Source organism: Apostichopus japonicus, chromosome 3, assembly GCF_037975245.1.
Source record: "Apostichopus japonicus isolate 1M-3 chromosome 3, ASM3797524v1, whole genome shotgun sequence".
In the NCBI taxonomy this organism is placed as follows: domain Eukaryota; kingdom Metazoa; phylum Echinodermata; class Holothuroidea; order Aspidochirotida; family Stichopodidae; genus Apostichopus; species Apostichopus japonicus.
This window is the reverse complement of record NC_092563.1, coordinates 248402-276267: the sequence shown is the minus strand read 5'-3', so window position 1 is coordinate 276267 and position 27866 is coordinate 248402. Positions and strand designations below refer to the sequence as shown.

At 37.9% G+C, this 27866-nt stretch overlaps 1 protein-coding gene across 1 annotated transcript; it reads left to right on the top strand.

The window, feature by feature from the left end:
- Positions 1-882: 882 nt before the first annotated feature.
- LOC139958662 (uncharacterized) lies at positions 883-25077 on the top strand. The gene is made up of 6 exons (XM_071955912.1): positions 883-1032; positions 8368-8497; positions 9615-9704; positions 12386-12475; positions 13268-13615; positions 17044-25077. The coding sequence occupies exons 1-6, from the start codon at positions 1018-1020 to the stop codon at positions 22953-22955; spliced, it is 6585 nt and encodes a 2194-aa protein (XP_071812013.1). The 5' UTR covers positions 883-1017; the 3' UTR covers positions 22956-25077.
- Positions 25078-27866: the final 2789 nt, after the last annotated feature.

Below are 27866 nucleotides of genomic sequence, written 5' to 3'. Positions count from 1 at the left end.
CAAGCCAATGATGATGAAGATTAAATGGTTGTGGCGGATGTATGCATCCTTTTTGAGCTTATGCATCCTTTGCGCAAATCATTATGTTGGGTGTACCAAGATGGCGCGAGTGCCCCTCAAATCGCTGCACCGTGAATCTTATTATTGTCAGCAGGTGCGATATGGCTTCTATGAGTTAATTTCTGTGATGCTCAGGAGGAAGCTGCACTATCTTTATATTATTCTGGTAGGCAAAACACTGGAAGTTGTACAGGCAGACATGAAAGACCGTAATTTTCCAATAAATTGCAAGGTGTGGTCAAGGGGTTATTAAAACTGAACAAAACATGTAAAACACAACCTCATAATAGATGACCTTCATAATATTTTTACTCTTGATGAGAGAAAGTAATCATTTTCATATATCGATAGAAGCAGAAACAACATACCTATATCTTGCCTGCTGCTAAGCTCAAATTATGTTGTTTCCTGGATGAACAATTTGTCCAAGGAGACGCTGATATAAATTTAACTTAACAAACAACACGGGGAAAGGACAATAATATGCTGTCGATACTCCCACACTACACAGCACGTGCAGGGCAAGCCATATATGGGACCAACACCGCATAATATATCCACGGCTAAATATATATATACGCGCATACATTCGAATTGATACGGTATATATTCAAATAAATATGCGGATATATTATGTGGTGTTTGTCCCGCTCGGCTAATAGTATACGCGCATATATTCGAATTAATACGGTATATATTCAAATAAATATGCAGATATAATTATGCGGTGTTTGTTCCACATGGCTTGCCATACACTGGGTGGAAGTTTCGTACGCATCATCGAGGACGGATATCGAAACCTGTTGTCATACTATAGCGCTAAACGCCACTGACAACGTCACAACTAATTTCGGAAGTGCCTGACCAAGACATACGGTACGTAGGCCTATACTCACGTGTAGAGTGACAGGAAAATTGTGAACGGAGTCTTAGTATTACACCAGAAGTATTGCGACCATGGGCAAAAAAAGGGTAAACAAAGTTAAAACTTATACTGCGATGTCTTATATAATTTATGTATATTTGGCACAGAATTTAGAGGGATTAGTGAGAGCTATAGAATTGCAACTATATCGTTGTCTACGGATAAGTTTTAGGAACACATAGGCGTATTTCCAACGGATTGCATAATAAGCTTACAAAATTCAACTTCTGGTGAGACAGGGACGCTTGGCAGGGGGACTTTTCAAAGTAGCTTTTCAGAGTAGGGCAATGCAACTCTTTAAGTTGCTACAAACGGCTTTAATATCAACAAAGAGTGGACGCTAATAGATAAGTGCCACGCACCAAATGTTATTCTTTTACCATAGTGTTCTGTCTGCATCTTTCAACATCTTGTAACCTGGAAATCATCGACCATCTGCCAATTTTTTCGATTCTTTAATAGGTGTTATTATAACGTAAGGGGACATCATCTTCCCGTACACCTTCTCCATAAACGTGATCCCCTGGACAGGCTAAGTCAATGAATGACACTGTGAGGCCATATAATTACAACCAAAGAATAAACAATAATAAAATAAATAATAATAACGCTCCAGATGCCCATCCTCACAATTGGGTGTATGTTCGTTATTCATAACAGCAAGAAATCTTTTTAATCGTGTAGAAACTTCTGTGCGTTAAAAGAGTAAGTCGCAAACCGCTCGCTCAATGATGAAGTCACTCTGAAAATGGTTTTACAGGCCACCGTACGGTGGAATTTCCCTGACTCAACGTCGAATCAATGGAGATACGTACAGTGCTCTAATGTAGGATAAATTTGTGTCTACTGTTTCCGTATCAAGGCAATATTTATATATAGTATTTTATAGTATTTTCCATGGGAGCTATATTAATCTATATACTGCTGGTTTTTGACATAAAACGACTACCGTACCAGAAAATAACGTCGAGATTGTAACGAAAGACTTTGCTGCTCAAGCGGGGCTATTAATAGTTTCAATAAGCTACATCCGTTCAGGAGTGGTAGCCTGAATAGAAGGGACGGAATTTCCCAATATTTCGCAATTTTGAAGCGGCGCACTGCCTTGGCAGGGTAATAAAAGGAAAAGCAAACTCAACAACGGTTACCTTCGAATCTTTAGAGATAATGGTGACAAAAATATGTGAATCTTGGATTGAAAAGAGAAATGTTCCACACTGCTTAATTGTTTAAATCCCCATATTTTGCCCCTAACCCGAGATACAGTTGATTAAATGTAACCTATTTTGACTAACTTAACCTTCAATGATACTTCTTGTAGTCGAATCACAGTATGGATGTCTGTGATGTTATATGAGCAAATGATTTTCAATAGCTTAAACTAGGCTATTATAATCTTCTTGTTGATTTCCTCTCGAAAGCAGAAACATATGAAACGTTTGCTTAACTGTTAAAGTTCTCAGTCTGTACCTAGAATTTCATCAGAATGTAACTTTTCCTTGGTAGAAATATGTTTATTACATTTGTATTGCACATATTCGTGGTACAACATGCTGCGTCGATGTGGTTTCACCTAAAGATAGAGAGCAGTTTCAGCAGCCAGAAAATTCCTTTCAATGATGAAGAAAATCCGAAGAGAGTTGTTGCTTGGTGTAGTATATATGATGGTTTATAAAGTGTGTTATTTAAGGGGAGGGGTGGGCTGCAGGGTTGGAGTGGGGTGAGTTGGGGCGGGGTAAGGTGCCATTGGAAGTTTGTCAATACCTGATGTATATAGCAATGCCAAGTTCAGTTAAACACCATGCAAGTCCGTTTGTTTCTCGAGCTATAGGTTGGTTACATACTGCCATGATACGCTCATTTTCTTTAAGGTGAGAGAATTTTCCCCAATAAATGCGGGGATTATCGAAGTTAGCCCCACCCCCTCCGCATCCATGTTGACATCAAGCGGCATAGACGGCAACTGCACGTTAAATGGGAGGGAAGAATTTTGAGGGCCTCATAAAGTGTTTCGGTGGTGCGATGTTTAAAGGATGATATTAAAACACTCAATTTTAGGAAACCTGATTATAAACCATTTGTTTTGGTGGCCAAGGTATAAAAATACAATGCAACAAAAAATTAATAAATATATAAAAATGGAAAATAAAACCTCTCAAGGTAGCTGGGAGCCTTCTTATTTAATTTTCCGCGTGAAGTCTTGTACTTGTACCATGGAAGTACCCTTGAAGTGGTCCTACTAATGCTGTTGTACTTACAACAATTAAGTATACCCTATGGGACTGGAAGACACCGTTGCTTTGCACCAGTAAATTGCAGTGTTGTTTTACATGCCAGATGGATACTCTGTAGGATGTACGTCTATTATTTCCACTGCACCCAATAGAATTGGAGAACAATCCCCATCCCACCTGCGACTGCTTGTCATGACAATCTCACTGACATGATATTATCAGTAATGAATTATTGTTGAATTATTGTTGGTATTATTGTTGAATTATGAGTATAAGTGACCATTATGTGTGTCTCTAGCATATATATGGGGGTAATATGGATGACTTTAATATACCCTAGCTGCATGAAACCACGCTTACTTAAGGCCCGTATACACTACCATGTAGCATTTTCCGACCAATCACCCAGCAAATTTCTGGAATGAGCAGCGAAAAATCGGCATTCAAAGCAGGAACTCCATGATCGGAGTCGTGCTCATGTAAGACTAAGACCTGCAAAACTAAGACCTGTAAAACCAAGACCAAAACCTAAGACCTGTAAACCCAAGACCTGTAAAACTAAGACCTGTAAAACCAAGACCTGTAAAACCAAGACCTGTGGACCTGTAGAACTAAGACCTGTGGACCTGTAAAACCAAGAACTGTAATACTAAGACCTGTAAAACTAAAACATGTAAATTCAAGACCTGTAAAACCAGGACATGTAAAGTTAAGACCTGTAAAACTAAGACTTGTAAAACCAAATCTATACGAATCTTGTATGTCATCGTAGCAATTAATTGTAAAGTTTGCTTTTGTACCGTTGGTGTTTACTTCTCAATAAGGTCTTAGATTTACAGTCACCCTCTCTCCATAAGTTAACCCTATTTATTCTAAACTCAAGTGGCTCGTTGATGTGGCGTCTCCCTGATTACACTTCATGAAATGTCCAATTTCCTCTGGAAGTTCTTTTATATTCTTATACTCCGGTGGCTGAAGTTGATTGCTTTACAAATATGCTGGTATGGCGAAGAAATAAATGTGTCAAATTTGATGATAACTGGTGAATACTTCTGGCAACATAAGAGTGCTGAGTGCATGATGTCCTCGTGACAATTGAGCAAAATCTGGTTGTAAAACGTTCCTATGGACTGCCTAAATTGCCAGTTTAATCACAATATAGATTGTCATAATGGACGTATACATGCATTTACATATGTTGCGCATGAGAAGTGGAATTTATTGCGTAATGAAATACGTATTGCACTGCTTTTACCGGCTTTTATGTCGACTCTTCGGTGCAGGTCTAAATGTTAATGTTATTCCATTGTTTTATCAATTCTCATAACTCCCCCAAAACAAGTGCTTTTAGCATCATATGTACAATAGAGCACCGTTGATTGACATTCAACACCATTTGTCCATGTTTGTCCACCAGATTGTATTGATAAATGCTATTTGAGGTTATAAATGATTTACACTGTCCCAATGAGTTTTGTGTCGCATCTGAGGAACTGACCTATGTATAGTCTTTGTGTTAGACGATGGAGCTATAAGTGTAGTCCAGCCACTTTCACTGATGGTATATATAAATACAACCTAGACTGCTTGAACTGTTTACTAACGCCATTGATCTATAACATATTAAAATTAATACTTTGCCTTTAGTCACCTTTTAAGTATCTTTGATGATGCTCCGCTTACAATATTTACCCTGTTGTCATCAACTTTCACGGTATTACCTTTACGGATATGCTGTTTTTTTTTTACGTACGACTTATTTTCCTCAGTTGCTCTTGCAATCAAGTGATTGCATTATAATGGAGGGAATTTCAATATTGTTCTTTCTTTTGTTTTCCCTTTCTTTTTGTGGGAGGGGTAATGGTGTTTCGGTATTTGTTGTTAAGCTCTTTGGGATTTTCAGTATCGATGGAAGTCGTCATAAGAAAAGTAACTTATTGTTTAACTTGTGGCAGCAGGCAAAAGTTGTTGACAAATTAAAAATTAGACTTTTTACCTTTAAAGACACTGTGGTATGCTTATATTACAGATAAACTCAATCGATATCTGTGATTCTGTCACCGTTGGTGCTGTATAGTCTTATTGTTATCACCTTTCCATACATTTCATGAGCTGACAGCATTATCCAGTTTTGAAGGGATATTTGAAGGTGTGGTATAGCCATCTAATTTTGTCACAAGCAGCGCTATACATTTGGCAAAATTGTGAAATATTGTGCGCAGATAGCCAGAAATTCATCACTATTATATGGTTAGTTCAGAATACTTATCCTCAAAAAACGCAGTGAACAACAGTATACATGTACCAAACTGTTTGGCTATCTGGTTTTCTAGTTAATATAAAATTTACTAAAGTACTATTGTCCGAGTACAGCATTTGAGAATCCGAGTACCAACAAAATGTACTTTCCGAGTACTTTTGATACAAGAACATTGACGATCATGAAACAGTGTGATGACATTGCTCGGATTTTGTTGTTGGCAAACTGGGAATGTCTCAATATTATCAAAAAATTGTCTGATATTGGAATGACAAAGTGGCAGTAGCAATCAATTTCCTGGCGTGTTTGGTAAGCCATTTGGGACAAATATACCATACTTTATACGAGTATTAAATCGAATATATATATACACGTATTAAATCAGCTGATTTAATACGTGTATATTCGATTTAATACGCGTATAGTATATTTGTCCCACAGGGCCTACCATAGACGTGTATGGCAAGCCATGTGGGACAAACACTGCATAATATATCCGCGTATTAATTGGAATTTATACGCGTATTAATTGGAATATATACGCTTATATATTATTAGCCAATCATATGGCTTAAATATATTAGCTTATTAATTCGAATATATACACGTATTAATTCGAATATATACACGTATTAATTCGAATATATACACGTATTAATTCGAATATATACACGTATTAATTCGAATATATACACGTATTAAAATAAAATAAATATGGGGATTAAATCCAATATATGCACGGATTAATTAGAATATACACGAAAACACATTTCCGCTCTTGCTGTGTACATATACCAACGAAAAATGTTTTGGCTGGCTCGCGAGATCGCTTCAAAAAGTGAAACTTTACACATGTACAACACATATATATTCGAATTAATACGCGTATATATTATGCGGTGTTTGTCCCACATGGCTTGCCATAGACGTGTACACAGATATGTTAGCCTGACTAATTGTAATTCTGCAGTCATGCTAGTAATTGTTCTGTACGTGGTTAGCAATTGAACAAACATCACTGATGTATTCTTCATCTTTTTACAGCCAATACGGATGTGGATATACACTAGCATATATGCATGATTCTGTTGAGGTGTAGCCGGGACAGCATGACTAATAAAGTATGGAATGCCAAAAGGATACAAACATTATGTTCATTGGCGGATCCAGGGCCTTTGTTTGGGAGGGGCCAAAGTGGCATAAGAGTCATATGGGAGAGGGGTCTAAGGGGAGGGGGGTGCCCCCTCCCCTTTGGAAAATTTTCTATTGCTGAATGCCCTCAGATGCAATTTGGTGCGACAAAAGTGTACAATGGTGATGTTAATTTACTTCTAAAAAAATGTTTCCAAGGTGTAATTTTCTAAAATATTTATAAAACAAAGTTGGCATCATCTTTCTCAAGAAATTTTTATTTCTCATAGGTTATAAATTTCTTACAACCAGCCTGTAACTGCAAAATGGTGTTAAACTGTAAATCCTCATGCTCATACATTTACATAGCTCCCAACTCTTGAGAAGGCAAATGCTGGTCCATGCCACGAATCGCCGTCCTGGGGGAGGGGTATAAAAAAAAATTGGAATCCTGGTGATGCCTACATGTAAAATGGTGGCACTTAGAAAGGCTTTTGTCACTCAAAATTTTCTGAGAAATATGCATTTTTTGTGTGTGTAACATCAATAAATTGAATAGTAGGTGATAATTCATTCTATCCCTTGGCATGAAAATGTTCGCTGCTCGCCCCAATGAAAAGAAATATAGGCTAATTTGAAGTTCAAATGATGCTATAAAGGAGGTTTTATATTCTATTATGCTAAATGCTAAAGAAATGATGGTTGCTAAGTCAAAATTTGATGCAAATTTTTTTATGTATACTTGACAAATACAATGCGGATTTTTCGGACGCTTGTGCGGGTCAGCGGGTTTGGTTGTTAGAATGCGGGTCTGATTCCCGCGAATTGCGGGTCAGTTGGGAGCTCTGCATTTAAATTTAAACCAGAAAACGAAAAGGTTTAGACTAGTCTACCACTGCTATTCCTCTCGTTTTTTTTAATTTCCAATCATATGATTTAGCGGATGTTCGGAAACACTTTTTGGCTCACCCTTGGCCCCCTTGGATCCGCCAGTGATTATGTTGCTACCTGTCGAACAGTTTTACATAACTAGTTCTTTATGCAAGTCTTAAAGTACTAATCCTGAGCGAGAACCAAGTACTTCAAATCAAGTTCAAGCACGAATAATTTTAATAGCATGCGAGTTCGAGTATTGTATAAAGAGTACGCGTATTTTAACATCAAGTAGTTTTTGTTGAGATTGAGCACCGAGTATTTGCAAAAAAGTACCCGAGTTGTACTGGACTACTTGTTTTGCAAGTTTCGAGTACTACAACACTGGTAACCAGTGTACCTCCTCTTCTATCTCACCCCATCCTCCCCGTAGCTATTATGTTTCCGGGACGAGATTTAGGTTTTCTTTGTACACAATAATGTAATTTTTGATGACGATATCGTACAGAACAAATTATTTCTCAATCTTGGAAGAACTATAATTTGGATAAACTAATTACATCAACTAGAATAATAAAACAAGTCAGGGGACGTGAGTCCAGATTATATAAGCTTTTCGTAACGTATCTGTTGTTTGTTGATGCATCCACCTGAAAATGAATTGTGGGATTATTTACTACAGAATAGTACTAAAAGAGGTTCTTTCGACCGCCAAGATAGAATACATCATGAGGCTTAATGGTTGTTAATATTGTTGATTTTGTTTACTCTATGGTACAGTACGAATTGTGTGATAAGAACAGAATTGGCATTATTGTTGCTCATCGATCTGGAAGTGGAAATTTCATCATTCGTTATTGTATTCTTAATTCTTTATATTTCAGAAAAAAAATAAGCCAAAATCTCGAAATTTTACGGCCCCCAAAGCAGCAGCACCGTCGAAACCGCCTTCTGTTCCTGCGAATGAGAATGAAAGAAACCCTAGTTCCTTGCCACCGCCAAATCTACTGAAAGGTCTGTTTATTTGCTTCATCTTTGCGTTAAGTCTTCAAAGAGTAATGTTAAATTGAGCATTATATACACTATGCAGTTTAATACACATAATCACACACCACCAGGTTACTCCGCCACCCCACCAGAAGTATACGTGGTTTTGCCCCTTGTTGTTGTTTATATTAATTTAAAAGAGTACGCTCTGGTTAAGTCATTAGAATTGATGAAACAATGGGTTAATATTCAAATTCGGGCCTGTACTGAGAGGAGTCGACGTCGTCGTTATCTAATTTAGCTTTAAAGCAGCGTTCCGGATATTAAGCATGTTTTTCAAAGTAAATATCATGAAAATCGAAAACGTTATAGAGACAAATGTTACGATCACCCAAGTTTCCATTTCCTTGGATTATAAAATATCAAATATAATATTTCTGCCTCCTTAACTCATCCTTGAATGACACGTGTAAGTATCACACAATCCTTGAAAGATAATTAAGTCTATAGCTTCGTCGGCGAAGGTCCAGGCTTTATGGACCTAATATATGGCGTATGTAGCGAAGTATTGTTATTTCGTATTTTAAAAAAATTCATCCGACGGATTTCGCGACACGCAGTGTTAGAAGCTGTCTACACTCAGTGCTCGCTTTTTGTCGGTGGTGTGAACATGGAGCTGCCCTGGAGACCCTTCTTTCATGCGAATTCAAAATCAAAGAACTTTATGAAACTATTCAGTCCGGTAACCAATGTTACATGAAGCTCCGTTATCAGTTGTAAAGGGACACACCCTTCAGCTCGAGACCAATAGGGTCCATATTTTCTAAAGGTAGGTAAGGTTTTTGTGTGTCGGTAAAGGTAGGCCTATGTGTTTAATAAAGGCGAATTGGGCTACCGGCTTACTGGCTCAAAACCGGTGCACCGCTGGATCAGACCGTGGTGCCATACATTTGATAACGTTATCGTCTTTTTCAAAAATGGGCCGTTTATATCAAGGCCCCGTCTGGCCGTCTCCACCGGTTGGATAGCTTAGTCGAAAGCAAGTTTTGCATGTAATGAAAGTGAACAACAGTGTTTTGCAGCTATAGGTAATATTCAAATAATTCAGTATGTAAGTAACTTGTCTGTATATCTTTTGTTTTAGAAAGTGCATCGTCAGGGTTTACGTCGACCCATGGAGAAAGCAATCACAGTCATCTTCAATCATTGCCTGCCTTGCCGCTGCCTGATAATGGTATTGATTGTTAAAAATTTTCACTCTTCAACTTTTACTTTGCATGGAGAAAGGTTATATCTCTGTTTCATATTCTTCGTTTACCTCTTAAGTCCAGCAAACACAAAAAAAGGATCCAAGTTTTGAAGTTATATTTGCTCCCTTTTTCATTTTTACACACTCAAAGGTTTGGAATTCAAACCATTTAAGAAATAATGATAAATATATATATATATATATATATATATATATATATATATATATATATATATATATATATATATATATATATATATATATATATATATGTATATATATATATTAATTTCGTGTGTATAATGCAAAGTGTAGTGTAAGCTAAATAGCTGTATTGGAGTTGCCATGAATTCGGTTTTGATGATAATCGTAACCTTTGTATGTGTGCAGGCGGGTGAGTATGGGTGGGTGTTTGTGAGTGTGTGTGTGATGCCCATCCTAATAAATTTCTATGGTGATGCCTTGCTTGTCAACACGATATCTCAAGAATGGAACTTGGACAAATGTCATAATTGGTGTGTAGAAGTACCACATCGAGTAGAAGAAGCATATTGTTTTAGGGGAGTTCAAGGTTATTTGGGGTCACAAAAGCGTCAAATTATGATAACCTTGTAAACACGATAGCTCATAAAGAGGTGCTTGGAACAATCTCATATTAGTATGAATTTGTGACACGTTGAGTTCAAGATCCCTTTGGTTTTTGATGGAGGTCAACGGTCATTTGGGGTCACCAGGGGTCAAATTGTTAAAACCTTGTTAACACGATATCTCAAGAAGGGACGCTTGGACCAATCACGTATCACGCTTGGACCAATCACGTACCAAGTATTTAGCTGTGACACGTTGAGTTTAAGATCCCTTTGGTTTTTGGTGGAGGTCATAGGCAAACCGTTCCACTCATTCACAACCCTATTAGAAAAAAGTTATGCCGAACATTAATCCTACTTTGTGACTTTTGGAGTTTAATACAATGACCTCTGGTACAACTACTATTAGCAAACATCAAAAAGCCAGTGAAGGATAATAGTCAAAACCATGCACAATCTTGTAAACATGAATCAAGTCACCAAGTAATCTCCTAAGCTCCAATGTGGTGAGATTCAACAGCTGTAACCGATTATAATAAGGAACACTCTTTAAGGAACCCTCTGGACCTTCTCGAGTACTTCCTTATCCTTATCAAAATATGGGTTCCAAGCCTGCACAGCATACTCCATATGAGGCCTAACCAACGGCTTATAAAGCCTAACAACTATATATGTCCACTTTCAGAAAACTGAAGTTCCTCTTGATCATACCTAAAAAGCTATTACCTCTTTTAGTAGGCAGGTTCGAGCTAAGGTTGCAGAAATGAGTCAATGTAGAAACCTAGGTCTCTTTCAACAAAGACTTCCTGTAACTCCTCACCATTAAGATTGTTGGTATACTTTTGGTTACTCCTAACATTATGCATCACCTTGCATTTATCAATATTATAAAGCATTTGACATCCCTGAGACCAGGAAAAAAACCTTATCCAAATCCATTTGAAATTTCTCAGAACCGCTTTTGGAAGAGATCTCAGAATACAGTTTGGTGTCATCAGCGAACTTCTTAGCAGTACACAAAATATCTCCGTCAATGGCATCTATATAGGCTACAAACAACAAGGGACCCAAAACAGACCCTTGTGGAACCCTACTAGTAACGTCAAGAAGAAGCACAGCCTTCAATTTTAACCCTCTGTTTTATATTATCAAGCCAATTCTCGATCCAAGACAGTAAATTCCCATTGACACCCATACTCTTCAGCCTCTAAGTGAAATACGCTGGTGAGGAATCTTCCAATGCCTTCTAGAAATCCAGGAACACAAAATATACAGACTTCTGCCTATTTAGTGAGCTTGATACATCTTCCATAAACTCAAGAATATTAGTGAGACAAGACCTTTTATGGACAAAAGCCATGTTGAGCCACTCTGGTCAAAGACTGACTACTGACCTTAGACTTTTTAACAATAGACTCCATGACCTTATAAACAACTATAGAGAGACTAACGGGCCTGTAATAACAGGGCTTAGATTACTATTGGAGTTGTCTGTGGACAACTCGCACTAGACAGAATTTACAAAAGAACCTTGCAACTGAGATTTCTCAACACTTACAATTTTTACAAATACTTTTAGCATTGGTAAAGAAATCTTCAGCTTATCCCTGAACAACTCTGTACCTTAGCATGCCTCCTGATAATGATAGAACTATAGCAATCACTTTCCATGCTTTCAAAATGCCTATAAGCACCTTCACAATAAACATAATCCTTATCAAAATATATGCCTGCCCCCCCCCCACTTCATTCGCACCCCAATTTAGTTTAAACATAGCTGTTCAACAGAGTAATTCACCATCCTACCAAACAACAACGCCCCAGTATTAGCGAAGTGCAACCCATCCCTGGTAAACAAATCCCTTCTACCCTGGAAACATGACCGAAGTACACTACATGTTATGAAAGCAATGTGTGATATCCCGATCGGAAAACTTTCAAACGTAATATGTGCAAATAATTCGTTCCAATGTAAGTAATCATTACTAATTATTTATTTATGTAAACTTATCATAAGCATGCGCATAACTTAACATTAACGATTCATTCTTTCCTCTCTGTACACGTCCTTTCATTTAGAAAATGCATCGCCAGGACTGACGTCGACCAATGAAGAAAGCAGCTCTGCCCATCTTCAATCCTTACCTGCCAAGCCGCTGTCTGCCAACGGTATTAAACGATTATATCAACCAAATGAAAACAATGCTGCCTAAAAATTACGATTCTCTGTCTATCCCACTCTTATATATAGTAGACACATTCATGACAGGCTTGTCTGAACATAGTTTGAAAAGTTAATTCTATCAGGTGGTTCTGGATGTATGTTATAAATCATACATATAATCGGAGTTCAAACTCTTATAAAAAGCCACTTCATCGGCAGTATAGCGTCACTCTCGTTGAGTACTTCGTACGATTTATGTCAGACATTTTTGTATGTTGTATTTATGTTTTATGTTAATAGATAATGACTACTGTCATGAACATAAATGGGGCTATATGATGTTTTGAAGATATATGCATGTTCATGAATAACTGTGTTCACACATTTCAGCGTTAAAATATTTAATTATGAACATTACTTCATACTAAGGATGTGTTATTTCCCTAAATTTCACTTCATGTAGAAAGAACAACGCCAGAATTAACGTCGACTAATCGAGAAAGCATTCACAGTGATCTCCAGTCTTTGGCGACCATGCCGCCGTTTGACAATGGTACTAACCCTGCACCCTTCCAATCTCACATAATACACAAACACACACCCCCACACATATTTGAAATCGTATTGAGTTGAAAAATGCAATATCATAAATATACATATATATCTATCTATCTATCTGTCTATGCACAAGATCCCCGTGTATTTCCTAATGATTGCACGTTTCGTGCTGGTAAACACTAGGCAATAATGTAAGGACAAAATCACTGAAAGTATTGACTTTCTGTTTTCCCCTCAAGGATTCGAAAGGAAGGACGGTCGTAAATGTAGGAAATTCAAGATCAAACCGTTTAGTTTGATGGTACATGGATTAGAGAAGTGCCTAGATCATGGTGCCGTCACGGAACTTGCTCAACTGACAGATCAAGATCATGACTTTGTGCTGAAGGTGGATGAATTACAAAAGCCATTCCACTGTCTTATGGCCAACTGGGAGAAGGAAGGTATTGTCAAAGAGGATGATGTAGATGCACTGGTGGAACTACTGGGCGTACTGGAGGCGAATGAAGCATTGGATCTAGTTATGGACTACAAGACATCGTTCCTCGGTGATTTAACTGAAAACAGATTTTCTTCTAACCCAAAAGGTCAGTTTTGCAGGATAGTGATACTTGATCGAGTCTACCCGTTTAGCCCTGTACCCAATAGTGGTTGCGTGCTGTACGTCAAGTGAACATGCTGGAAATGATGATGAGTTCTAAGATCGATAAAATTTAAGTCCAATCTTAGTAGGAAGTAACAAATATGGACTTTTCCACAATCATGATATTTAATAGGCAATTTTACAGTTTACAAATTAACTGCTCTAAAGATGATTTTATGCAACCGAGAGCAATATAGAACTAGAACAACTGTATTTGTATACAAATACATGTCATTGATGTGCGCGGTGAAGGCGAAAGTTAGTCAGTTGTTGGTATTCATTGGAGGGTTCTTTAATTGTTACTGCAACCCTTTTGAAGTTATTTCGGTGACCAAGAAGCTAGTTCGGCGTTTGGTCCCTTAGCGTATACCAAACCTAGGCTATATGATGGCTAGAAATGATGACTAAAACCATCACAGACTAACCAGACAACCAAGCTGTAATTCACAAATCACACCTGTTTCGGACGTGACAGAGAATACACAGAGTCCTGCACACTGATTGGTCAATTGGAACAACATGTTAACTTTACTATATATCCTCGTTGCTAGATGGCGATAACAATCACAACGTACCAAGTGCATATGAGCTGAATTAGAACAGATAACGCCGAGTCGTTGCGGATAAATACGATGAACATGTGTTGCTTGTACCTTTTTTTGCAGTATGTTTTAATTCAAATGCGTTCAAATGTTACATGTATTTTTCAATTCGAGAATAACAACCAAAGTAGAGAATTTTACGCATTGTTTTGAGGAAGTATGCTACCCAAGAAGACCTATTTTCTTTTCGCGTATGTGCAGAATTAACTGTTCACCGCCACAATTCTTTGTAAATCTGGGTCGGTTTTTTTCTTGCGTAACCAACCTGTGAATTTGAGTTTGCTATGAAGAGTGTGTTCAGCTGGCATTCACCATTTCACCAGCCAGCCATGTATATGATGGAGTATGCTAGTAATCCCAATATTGTAGCGCGCTTCGCACTACAATATAGTGGACACTATAAGTGAATAAATCGCATGAGTTCAAAATGATCTGATCTGAAGAAAAACATTTAATGGCGTACAAATATTTTTGTGTAAATTCGAGCAATATGCTGAGAATTTTTCGGGCACTTATTGAAAGAAAAATAAATTGCAATGATGTAGTTAAAGGAAATCAATAGTTTATAAAAAAATCTCCTTGGTAATTAAAATATAGTTCTAAGCTTGCCCGACTAATTCGCCATTACTAATGCCATCACTAAATGTAAAACGACCTCCCCGAAAATAATAGCCAATATGGAAGGGTAAAAGCACGGCAAATGATTGTACGTAATTGGCATGCGATGTAATAACTGATGAATGCCTATATGATATGTACATTAAGATGTTGAACGCGCGCGGATGGCGCGAAAAATTTTGGTTATGTTTTCCGGCAAGTCGTTCCAGCCCCCCCCCCCCCAATCAAATTGGGCTCCTATGCCTATGGTAAGGTAAACATTAAAAAACACAGACCCGAGAATCGTTTATCACAAAAGAGATAACAGTAATGAACAATTTCCCAAATATATAAGGTAAATTTCATTCCATGTAGGAGATATTACAGGATTAATCCTCTTTCATTAGGTAAGCTGCAAAATAGAGAAAGAGAAATATGACCCACACGTGCTTAATTCTGTTATGTTCTATTTTATTTATTACAATGTTTATTTCCTGTAATGGGGAAGGATTTTTTTAAAATATTGATGCTCTTTAATGATGACATTGGTTTCAGTGTCGATACTGTTAACCTTTTACCTTGAAAATATGAAAGTGAAAACAAAAGTAGAAGGAAAGTATAAAGTTTCAGATCCTAGTGGCACTATCACATCACAGGTTTACAAAGTGCCGTCTCTCAGACGCGACTTTTCAACTGGGATATCTCTCAATTTGAGCAAGATTGTTCTTAGCTGTTTAAGGGAGTTTGGAGAGTTCATCACAAAGATCGCTGCATATAAGATAGAGCTTACGATTGTATCTGCATCCCATTTAATTGAGCAGGACTGGCTGGTCATGTATTTATGCAATTGACTTTAATAATGGTCATGAAAATTAGAATGCGATACTATATGTGTTAATAAGGACGAACGTGCTTTTCAAGTAGGTGTGTCAGGGTATGTCAGTATGGAAGCCTGAATTTGCATAACTCGATGTCATGACGATTATCAATTCGATATCTGATATATGGCAGCCAGATCTTTGGCAGGCCGGGTACAAACAAGGAGTGGGCATGTCCCTATAAATATTAAAATACACCCTTTTGACAAATATCAAACGTTTGATATGGCTTCACAAGTTTCAGGACCTAATATTGTGACCCTCCTAAAAGTTGTTGGTGCCTCTCGAACTGACAATTATCACCTGAAGGCAGAATATACAGGTGCAAAAATACAATGGGTGAAAGCAGAAATTGTTTTTGTGGAGGTCAATGTTTTGAGTCATTTCAGGTCAAGAGATCCAAAGCACATCATATGCTTATGTCCATACACTGTATGACATTAACTTAATATACATACATTACATGACATACTTGAACGATGACTGTAGGCAAAAATGTAATTTTGGTAAGTTGTACACTGTTAGTTAAAATCCATTGTGAGTACAGATTTGGAACATGTGACTTTTAGGTGGAAACCACAAAGTTACCTGAAATATTTCCGGATATGTGGATCGCGTGTGAATTCCGATGGTATCATAAATTCCAGTATTTGTACGGTGTTTTATTCCATTAAGTACATCATATTCTTCATTTGTTAATAAACAGGGCACTTATTAATTACAATTTCATTAACTTTTAATATAAAGGAATTTTTTTGATAACGAAAGGTCACTTTCAATTAAAATTAAATGAAAAAAGAAGTTTACCAAATGAGGACCCGGAGATACATACTGTAATTAAAACCCAAGTTGAAGTCTCAGTAACAGCTGTTCAGCTATTCAGCTGATAGAGGCTATACCCTACTCATGCAGAATAGTTTTGCAACCTCCGAGTCGTTTGTATTTGTTGTTGATTTTTAATTTAATAGGATTCATCCCACAACTGTTAGTAGCAAGAAAGCAGTGTAAATCAAATCTGTAGCCTTCATGCTATTAAAAGTACTTAAAATACTGTGCATATGAAGGTTTTATGCACCTGATATTGCATAACTATTTGTAGCGCCATGGTTTACGAGACAAACCAGATGGATATATCTTATACTGATAACCGTGTAGTACCGCAACAATGAAATGTTCCTATCAATGGTACAGCCTACTATGTTTGCTTCGAGACATGAGTGTAAATATTGATGACATGGATTTTGTCATGGTCTATGTGTTTGATGATGTATTGTATTTGCTTTTCTTTATAACAGATATCATACCTTCTGTTAAGTGTTTTAGTCCAAGAGAAACTGCCACTAACATCCCATCACAAGACCAGGAACTACTAAGGACATCATCCGCAAGACCACGGGAGACATTTCAGAATCCTACAAGGAACAACCATCGAAGCAAGAAACCAACTCACACAAAAGAACAGGTGTTATCCGTTCTTCAATCGCTTGGTATTGATCTAGATGGTGGTAAACAGTTAACAGTTCTTAGTAGCATGACCCTTGAAAGCATTCATTTTTGTGAAGACACTGTATCTCCTGCATGTGTTGTTACAGCCTTTTTAAATCGTTTGATGTCATACGATTATCGTTCATTGCGACTCTTTAAGGAACTTGAAGAGCTCAACATGAATCTTTCAGTGGTCCCATCTCAATATCCAAATAATAAATTGTATTCGTCTGATTCTATTAATACAATTAGACTGAGTTGCAGAGATATTGTAAATGCCATCCTAATGAATTGCGATCCTTTCCTTAGGCAAGAGGTTTTGTCAAAAATGTCTGCATGCCATCTGGCTGTTCCAGTGATTCTGCCACACTCAACTACGTCTGACCCTTTGTTTCTTTTATGGGGACTTCAAAAAATATCGAAAGCATGGAAAGACCCGTCAACTTCCCTTGTGAATGAAGTTAATGTTACACAATTTCCCTTTCCAATAGTAGCTGCAGTGCGTTTTGGTAATCCAGACTTCTCAAAGTCGAATACTTTGAACAAACTAATAGGGTCTGTACAAGGTAACGACGAACATCCGTTTTTCTGCAGCCAAGAACAGGACATCGCTTCTTCCATTTTATCCGGAGGAACAGTGGAGGCGGTTTGGTACCTTCCAAGTGGTCGTAAACATACCATTGAGCAGGCAGTTTGCTTTTTAAACCTCCGCGGAGATGCTTTAGAGTCCTCATCCCAGTTTGATTATCTTTGTACTTTTGCATCGATCACTTTAGTGTTTGTTAACAGAAGAGATGTACAAAAGATGCTGGGCCAACCTAACGCCATTACCCGGAAGAGCCTAGTACTGCTGTCCTCCAACGGGAAATTAGTTCCAAGATGGAAAGAAGATGAGTATTTGTTAAATTCCATCACAGAAACAGGAGCAGGTGTCATAGACACGTCAGAGCTTTCACAAATTGATGTTTGTGAACAAATCTGCGGTCAGATAAAGCGATTGCTCAGAGAGGTAAAAGCACCCTCAGTGAACCTTCACAATACAGCATCATATTGCGCAAACAACGGCATTGTAGTTGATATATTATTCCAAGATTGTTCAAAGGCAAAGCAGGCCGCCCTAGAAATATTACAAACATGCAAAGATAACCCCAAAGATTACAAACTGAAGGCACTCCCTTTGCAGGTAAAATGGCAAAACTGGTCGCAACTTGACAAAGACCGAAGTTGGAAAGGTGCACAAGGTAATTTGGAAAAGGAGCTTGCTATGTTGCACAAAGCTAAGAATGCCGTGAGACAACAACAGCGTGACATTGGTATGTCTAACGAGATGATTTTTCTGTATGAAGAACTTTTGAGTAAATCTTCGGATTACAAAGAGTTTTTGGTATTTTGGCTTCAACACTTTTTAAATGAGGTTTCAATTGAAAACTTGCGTCCCGTTCTAGATGAGATGAAGGCCATTAGAGATGAACTACGAGAAACAGCTGCAAAGGTCACAGATATTCAAAGAAGACTAAGTGTTTCCTCTATTCCTGCGCAGGAGAAAAGAGCTATGGAAGATAATGTTAGAAAATGGAAATCCAGAGAGTCTGAGTTGCAGCAAAATCTAACAGAGAGGAATAAGACATTTGACGCATCCTCTCTAGGCTTCGAACATTTCGTGAGGGAATTCGGCCAAATATATGAGTGTTTCCATAACACTGTAAAAAGCAATCAACAAAACATGAGAGAGATATTTGATGTAAAGTCACTACCGCAAATGGTTGCTGAAATGTTACTCAAGGGCCAACCATTAGAAATTTTTGATGGGGATGCGTGTCATGTACCCATCAAGTGGGTAAAAGAAATCATGGCAGCGGTTCGAGGAATCATTGGTGACGCGTCTGTTTATGTAATTTCAGTTATCGGCATTCAAAGCAGTGGTAAGTCTACCCTTCTCAATAGCATGTTTGGCGTTCGATTTGCTGTAAGCGCTGGAAGATGCACTCGGGGAGTGTTTATGCAGTTGTTACCAGTAGCTGATTCCCTAAAGGGAGAAATTGGTAGAGACTTTATTGTTGTTATAGATACTGAGGGTTTAAAAGCACCTGAGAAAGCTGTCACGGAACGAAAAAGTGAAGACAATGAGCTGGCGACCTTTGCCTTATGTCTCTCCGATATGACTCTAATCAACATTGGAGGGCAGACTGTTGGAGAAGACCTGTCAAACATTCTTCAGATCTCTGCACATGCATTCATAAGGATGAAGGAGGTTCAATTGAGCTCATCTTGTTACCTCATACAGCAATTTGTTGCTGATGTAACCGCCCAATACCGAAATGAGAGCAGCACCCAAAGCATACTTCAGAAACTTAATCAAGCTGTTATCACCGCCGCAACAGAAGAAAGGAAAGAGGATCAATACAGACAGTTCTCAGACTGTTTCAACATTGTCAACATTGACAACAAAGAGGATAATGTGCAGTACATTCCCAGCCTTTGGAGAGGGTCCATGTCCTCCCCCAATCACGACTACAGCGAGACGGTGCTAAAACTGAAGTCTGCTCTTTTGAGAGAAGTGAAGGAAAACACTAGACTACAAAAGCTCACAGACTTTGAGGACAGAATAAGTAGCGTTTGGAATGCAGTGAAACAGGAAGATTTTGTATTCAACTTCCGGAACACGACCGAAATTTCACAATACAACACATTTTCCCAAATGTTTAAGAGACAACAGTTACGTCTTAATCGAGAAATGATGCAGTGGGAACTTGAAGCGAAGCAACAAATTCGAAATTCAACTGTTGAGAATATTGAAGGACGGAAAGAAACTTTACTATTAGAACTTGAACACAAAATGACTGAAGAAATGAGTGAAATACGAGCTAACATTAGTGAAACATTGCAAAACCGAGAATTTGACAGTGTTCGACACCATTCCACTTATTTTTACCGTGATTTAGATCTTTTCGAAAAGAACATTTTAGACACGGTGAAGAAAATGATACATTTTCAGTCCGATATCATCAGCAATGCCACAGCAAAAGAAAACCAAATTCTACCGAAGCTTAAGGCGGATTTGCGGAGGCAAGTTCTTCCAGTTGCAGAAAAGCTGCAAAACGAATTCCTCCAAAGTTACAGTGGTAAGGATAAGGACCAAATATCTGAGCTGAAGACTGAAGAGCTCGTGAAGACAACATTTGAAGAAGAGTGGTCAAAATGTATGAAGAATATCGAGCTTGTCCATCCGACAAATAGTGAAGACCGAATTCGGCAGAACATTGAAGCTGAAATTTATAGATGTGTCCAGGAGTGTCTGCAACGTAGTAGTCATAGTATGGCAATGAGAGATTTACTGAATACACACAAACTTCAAGGACTTTGTGAAATGACCCCACCTATGAAATCTGAAAGAGATGCAGATGAAGCATTTCGACTAATAGGACCATGCGATAAAGATATGACGAGGTTAGTAAACGTCTTACTTGATGTTGTTGGAACGGCATGCGACAAAGAGGATTTTAAATTTTCTGAAGAATTCTTGGACAGTGTCAGAAGGTCACTGACGAGCATCGTTTCAAAGTCTTGCCCAGGATGTAGAAATAAAACAGCTTTGATCGTTATCCTGTCTTGTAACATTGTGCAATCCGCAAATGTCGCACACAAGCAAAGCATTTTGAAGAAGATAATTCAGAATCAGGAACTATTAGTCAAACTAAAACAACCTGATATATGTACGGAGTGGAAAATTAAACGCCATGTTACTGCGTGTCTCGAAAATGAAACATTAAACCGCGCTACTAAAAGCACGCTGAAGAAATTGACTAATTGGGTTATAACGGACATGCTTGGATGGGAATCAGACTACAGTGACGAAAATTTCTTGCACAAAGTTCGAGTTAATCTTAATGAAATCACGTCAAGGGTAGACAGAAAAAAGTGGTATTCACTAAAAGTAACAAAGGATTTCGTTAAAATGGTTAGTGAATTATTGAATAAACTTCGTTTGACTGATAATAGGAAACGCGAGCATCTCCAATGCGAAGCGTGTGGGTTTTACATTCAAGAAGCCGTTCGCTCTGAAATGGATGCTCTAGCTGATCGCGTATCTTGGTCTGAAGTGCAAGCACATTTGGACCTCTTCTCTGTAGACATCATCGATCAAATGACAAAATTTATTGAAATTGTCAAGGCACTTGTGCCTGTTGAAGTATTTGAGATGTTAGCTGGTCTATCAGAAGAGAACATTCAGAAGTTTGCCAAAATGGTACCTACGGTGGACACACGACACACACTTGATAAGTGCTTCATGATGGAACTACCAATACTAGAAAGGGAAAACGTCCATGTTGTTTTCTCTATTGTGGCAGAAGCACGTCAGACGTTTCTTGCGCAGATCAAAAGTAATGGGTCCTACAGTTCCACCATAATAAGGGATATGATTACTTCCACTAACCAGGAGTTGAGCGCACGCAAAGAATTGGGTCAGCGGGAACATATCGTTTCTATTGCACACCTCTGCTCCTGGGCCTTCCCTATATGTGTGGATGTTCAAACTACATTTGAACAGGAAAACAGTGTAACAACCTTACTGGAGAAGGAAAAACACGCTTTGTATCAAGACTTCAAGACCTTATGTGATGGTACATGCTCGGATCATTTGGCAGCTAAATCATTTTGCTCTATTATCGAGGAATCTCTGAAGCAATGTCTACAGAATCGAATCTGTTCAGCAATGTTTGAGCGATTGATTAAATCTGGCGACGAAATGTTCTGCAGCAGACCTCGTTTCTTAATAGCGGTTTTAGAGAACCTCTGTCAAGAAGAAGACTTTGAAAATTATATTGGTTTTCTTACGCGACACTCAACATTTCTGCAAACATGGACATTATCCTTTATTGCCAAAGAATGCTGTGAAGAAACAGAGAATTGTATTCGAATCAAAGATATTGCAATGCACGAAATTGGTGAAATACTGCGAGAGACGGGTGTATCACTGGATGCAACTTTGCGTTCCCTTCGAGCAGAAAGTGAAAGCGACGTTTCATTCGAAAAGTGGGTTGAAACCTTTACCGAGTATTTTGAAAAGTCAGTAAAGTCATCTTTGAACGAAGAAGCTATATCTGATAAGAAAATGTACACAGTTATATCCGATTATGACGTGTTTGGTGCAGAATGTAAAAATCTAGTTCAGAATACTATGCAACCGAAACTTTTGCAACATGCGGAACTTCCAGATACTAGCTGCATCTCGGATATCAAGGAATGGTTTAACGGCCTTCCCAAAAAGTTGCATATTGTACTAGCTCACGCGATGGAGGGATGTGGAATCCAGTGTCCCTTTTGCAGGACCCTTTGTGACGACACTGTCAAAGAACACAAAATGCATTTTTCTAATCTACATTTCCCGAATGGTGTAAGTGGTCGCCGAGTTCGTTCTAGTAGAAAGCTTCTGTGTGATACTTGTACTGCAAATGTCGCGTCAAGCAAAAGATATTACACATGTGGTTGTCACGGAAAAACGTGTGAACACATCCCAAGACCATACAAGGAATACAGAAATGATTTTCCGGAGTGGGATATCAAACCAATCTCTAATTATGAAGCAACCCTTTACTGGAAGTGGGTGCTTTCGCGTTTTAACGACGACCTTGCAAGATACTACAATTGCAAGAGAGCCTCCATTCCATGGGAATTAGTTACAAAGGAAGAGGCCCTATCAAGCATAAAAAATGAAACTTGACTTCCATACTCTTTTAGGCATTGGCTAAAATGTATGGCACGGTCCTGTTATATTTTCGTTTTTACCAATAATAATGTGAGAGACCCAGTAATGGCAGGATGTAGATGTATGTATGCGTGTATGTGTGTGTGTGTGTGGGGGGGGGGGGGGGGGTAACCGACTGATGTTACAGGTAGAAGTAAGTAGTTCAGCTGCCTGAGTTTATTTTAGTTAACTAGTCATGTTGATTCATTTTACACTGTTGACTCTGCGCAAACATTGGTGAGAGAATCACAACATTTTAAAGATCGTATGTTAGCGTATGGTATGAATACTTACTGACTGTTATCGGAGTAATCTTTGTACTAAAAATCGAGAACTGTTCTTTTTAAGAATGTCTACGTTAACATTTCAATTGTTTGTGCAAGATATTATACCCTAAAAGATATTGGTGTTATGGGTTTCCAAACTCAAAACCGTATTGTAAGTCATTAAACATTTTCTAAAACGTGGAATGGTACTTTATCACACGAATCCATTATAGTTTATCAGATTTTCACATAACCCAGACCTGCATGTTCAAACGTAGTTTAAGGACTGTCTTTATTTAATAACTTATACTGCAGCTGTATATTAAAATCTTTACGACATTTAGTTTCGTAACATGCCTTCTATGACTCTATATTGTGCTTTTTCGCTATTGAGCTAGATCTCGACGTGACTTACTTTATATTTAAAAGTCAATGAAATCACTTTCGAGCACGGGATGTTGGATTATATTAAGAAGTTACATATTTAAATACATCTATTTTGCATTTTTTTTTTGTCATGATAGCTTATGGGAACAAAAGTCACCGTAATCTAAAATGAAACGCAATTTATAACATTAAAAAAAACTAGCACTGATAGACTAGATTGTTTTCGTATAAAGTGTTGATAATTTTGGTCACTTGGTAGTTGATACGTAAGATGATAAAAGACTTTTGCCTTCATGTCTTTTACATGTGAGTGTAACACATTTGGTTGTGAATGTAACACATTAGGTTGTAAATACGTTTTCCCAAGAGTCTCTTCCAGATGACAAATTGATACACGTTTAACGTAATATTTAGGTGGAAGGGTTATCTCTTGTTACTAACACATCAGTAATTTATTTCATTGACAAAATAGTTTCACGGCAACGGCTTAAAAGGTTTGGTGAGGTTTCATTTATAAAAATATAATCTTTATGGTTATCTGGTTTAAGACGTGATTTTGCAATTTGACAAATCCCTTCCAAAATATGTTGACTGTATTACGATCTCTACATTATGCTAAACGTTATACCATTTTCTTTATGTTTATATTATAGGAAAAATGAGTTATATATATATAGTATACTTTCTGTAATTTTCATTACATTAATAGGAAAAGGGTTGTGGCATGAAATACCACTAAGGACTTCAATGTAATTTTTAATATCTGCCAGACGATTCGTAAAGTTGGGCTTGATTTGGTAAGCTGGGATTTTTTTCATATTACAGTTTATTACGTTAATTAAGTTACGTTAAGTAAGTTTGGACCTACTAGGTATGATAGTCATTATGTGTGGAAAATAACTTGTTACGGATTTTAAACACATTTTTTTGGCTGCCTTGGAATGTACGTTTTGTATGGTTCTAAGCATAGTGGAAACATTGTGGTAACAATGTTGTATTGAAGGAAAAAATGTGCAAGCAGCTTGAAGATCAGTACCATCAAGATTGTCTGTACTTCACAATACAATCTCTTAAAAAAATTCTTTTTAGTGTTTCTGTTATGGGGATAACGGAAGTTGGTGTATACGCACATCACCTGTTGGCCTAGAAATTCTTTCTCTATCTGTCTAGCATACAATAAGATTCAAAACCACCAATACACATTAAATAATACACATTTAACTTAAAGTTCTTTGGTATGCTTCGGATCACATTTCACATAATTTAGGACGTGCAGTAGATCGTAGAAAAGTAAATTTCATTTAGCATAAACTGTTCGAACTGGTTTACAAGTGTGCCAAATCCTATATGGTCACTTATAGTCAATGTTTATGTGTAAACAAAAAAATCATATTAATTTCATCCTTTGAGTTTAATAAATGAGGTAGGCCTAATAGGTAAACAGATCTCTGTTTGTGTTATCTTTCTTTTTTTTACTTTAATGGAAATGTTCAGGTGGTGACCATATCAGGTACTTGTGACGGAAGATGAATGTTTTTGTAATTCAAGGGAAAGTAGATGCAAGACATCGGGAAAAGAATAAAAAGTGACGGACTTCTCAGTCCGGGAGACAATTAAGTATTGGGTGTTCTGGAGTAACTTCCAATTCAACGGTGTACACGAAAGACATCGGTTGCAAATAAGATATGCATTCCCGAGAGGGAGAGAGAGAGAGAGAGGGGGGGGGAGTGCAAGTTTGTGTTACAAACTCCTCATAAACGGTTTGACCGATTTACTTTAAGCTTGGTGGGAAGATACCCCAGTCTGAATCCTTGGCTCCGTACCATTAGGTCAGAGATCAAAGGCCAATGTAGAGCAATCAAGTTTTTGCTATAACTCCAAGGGGACACATTTAAATGACATGGAACATTCACAGGTATCATGTCAATATTAAATACAATCAACATATATGGTTGCCATGGGAACCGAGGTCAACGGTCTCGGGTTAAATGTCAAATGTATATTTCATACCATTACCCAGTCCTTAGTTACAGGCCTTAACCTTGACTAATATAAAACCTACATCTAGCTTAAGGCACACTAGCCTGAACCAAACTGAGTATGTTAGGCTTTGGAAAAAGATTTATACAACTTGGCTACAAAGTACAATATTGTGCCTGGCCTGGTCTAGTTACAGTATGTCTGAAAACTTGGCACGGCGGGCGTTGAAATTTTCAAAAATGTATACGTGCATTACAGGGTTAAATCTTCGGTAGCGCGCGACGCGAGGATAGTGTTCAAAATGGGAATAGGAAAGTCGCAGTTTTGTGACCCGGTTCACCTTCGTGTCCGGGTCTAGCCTATAACTTGTAAACATATAAAAACTGCATTGAGGCTAGGTCTACTCGCTCTATCTAAGGGAGATAACTGACAAGTCGGCTTAAGCCGGGGTCACATTACAGCGATATCGGATCGGAAACTGATCCGACATAAAATCGCACCTTATAAATCGGATTCGGGCAGCATGTCACACTACAGCGATATTGTCTGGAGGCTTGTGGACTTTGACGAAATCAAGCTTGACTTTCACGAAATGGAATATAGTTGAGATGGACGTAGGCAGTCAATGTTACCCTTGATGAAACTTTACATTTTGATTTACGGTTACATTTTTATTTACAAGTTTTGAAGACTTGGACCTCAGCTGACCCTCATCAGCTCTAGTCTGCTCTTTCCCTCTATGACAGACCAATATACCGACATAAGCTTGACCAGGCTTTACGTTTGGAGTTATCCTGTTTTCATGTCTTTCAGACATCCTCTGACCCCAAATGACCTTTGACTTTACCGAAAACAGCAAGGTTCGTCTTTTCATCGGCATCGGAACTAACAGAGGAACTACACGATAAACCAAAAGCCTAAATCAGAATGGCAGTAATCCTAAAAAAAAGGATGCTAGCAACCACTGCTGACCGTGGAAGCCCTCTTAACCTGCAAGCACACTCAAGCTCCGCCCACTCTGCATATTACGGAGAGAGAGAGCCAGTAGAGCTGTGGTCATGCTTTACTGATTTCAATTACCAATGTTCCAATAACCATGGAGATGCACACTGGTGGAACATTCTCCACCATTTCTGAGCATGTGTACAAGACATGTTTGGCTTATTATCCCATGCGCGAGACCAGCTAGTGTTACCATATGTGGTTACTCAGACGAAAAGGTGCCTGTGAGAAGGAGTACTATAGTTCCTGCTAAGAATAAAAGTAGTAGTTGAATGATGGACCTATACTGCTTGTTGAAGAAACACATCCAAGCCTGTTTGGTAGAGACCACAGTAAAATTTAAGCCAACTGGGAAAATATTTCTGTTGTGTCAGAGCCAAAACCAACAAATGTAACAGTCCAAAATACAATGAAATTTCAACTTGGAAATATTTTAAGTAAAATTCAAAAGATAGTCTCATCAAAGGGAACAGGTATCAAGTGTTTCTCAACTAGAAAAAAAAAACTAGATAATCAAATCATATATAAACCAAACGAGTAGAAACTCTAATCAAAATTGGCAAATGAATATGAAAAACTAAATCAAGAATGATGTGTTTTACCCCAGTGGGCTATGGTGAATGGGCCTCACCAGTTGTACATTTACAGAAGGGAAATGGTGAAGTAAGGGTATTTGGAGACTACAAAGAATTGTATGATTGTGTTGAAGATGATTGGTATAAACTACCAAACACTATAATAGTTTGTTTGCTAAATTGGCACAAGGGGATACCCACCCTAAGGCATTTTCAGTGCGGGATTTATCTGGTGCTTTCAATCAGATATTTCTCGACACGCTCCTGGTGTTATGGTGTCGAAACTGCTCCAGCAATATTTCAGGCAGCTATGGCTAAACTAGTATTTGTTCTAGATAGGGTATTTTGTTACATAGACAATATCCTGATTTCAACTGAAAATGTACATACTCACTTTAATGCCCTTGATGCAGTATTTACGAGTTTAGACAAAAACACCATTTGTTAGATTGAGTCCTCATATCTTGGCCATTAGCTCATCAATGAAGATGTGAACCCTTTGTAAACATTTGAGGTCATACAAAATGCACTTTGACCAACCATAGTGAATTACTAAGGCAAATTTGTCATTAATCTCCTTTTTATTAAGTGTTGATGCGAGTCCTTGGGGACTTGGCGTCGTTTTGAGTCACCGATATCCAGATGTCCCAGATTGCTCCAAAACATATATATATATA

What these genes read in the sequence shown, in the direction of transcription:
- LOC139958662 (XM_071955912.1), top strand. An exon ending in CTTGCCGCTGCCTGATAATG is followed by an intron (nt 9,705 to 12,385) that starts GTATTGATTGTT and finishes CCTTTCATTTAG; the next exon opens with AAAATGCATCGCCAGGACTG. An exon ending in CAAGCCGCTGTCTGCCAACG is followed by an intron (nt 12,476 to 13,267) that starts GTATTAAACGAT and finishes TTTCCCCTCAAG; the next exon opens with GATTCGAAAGGAAGGACGGT.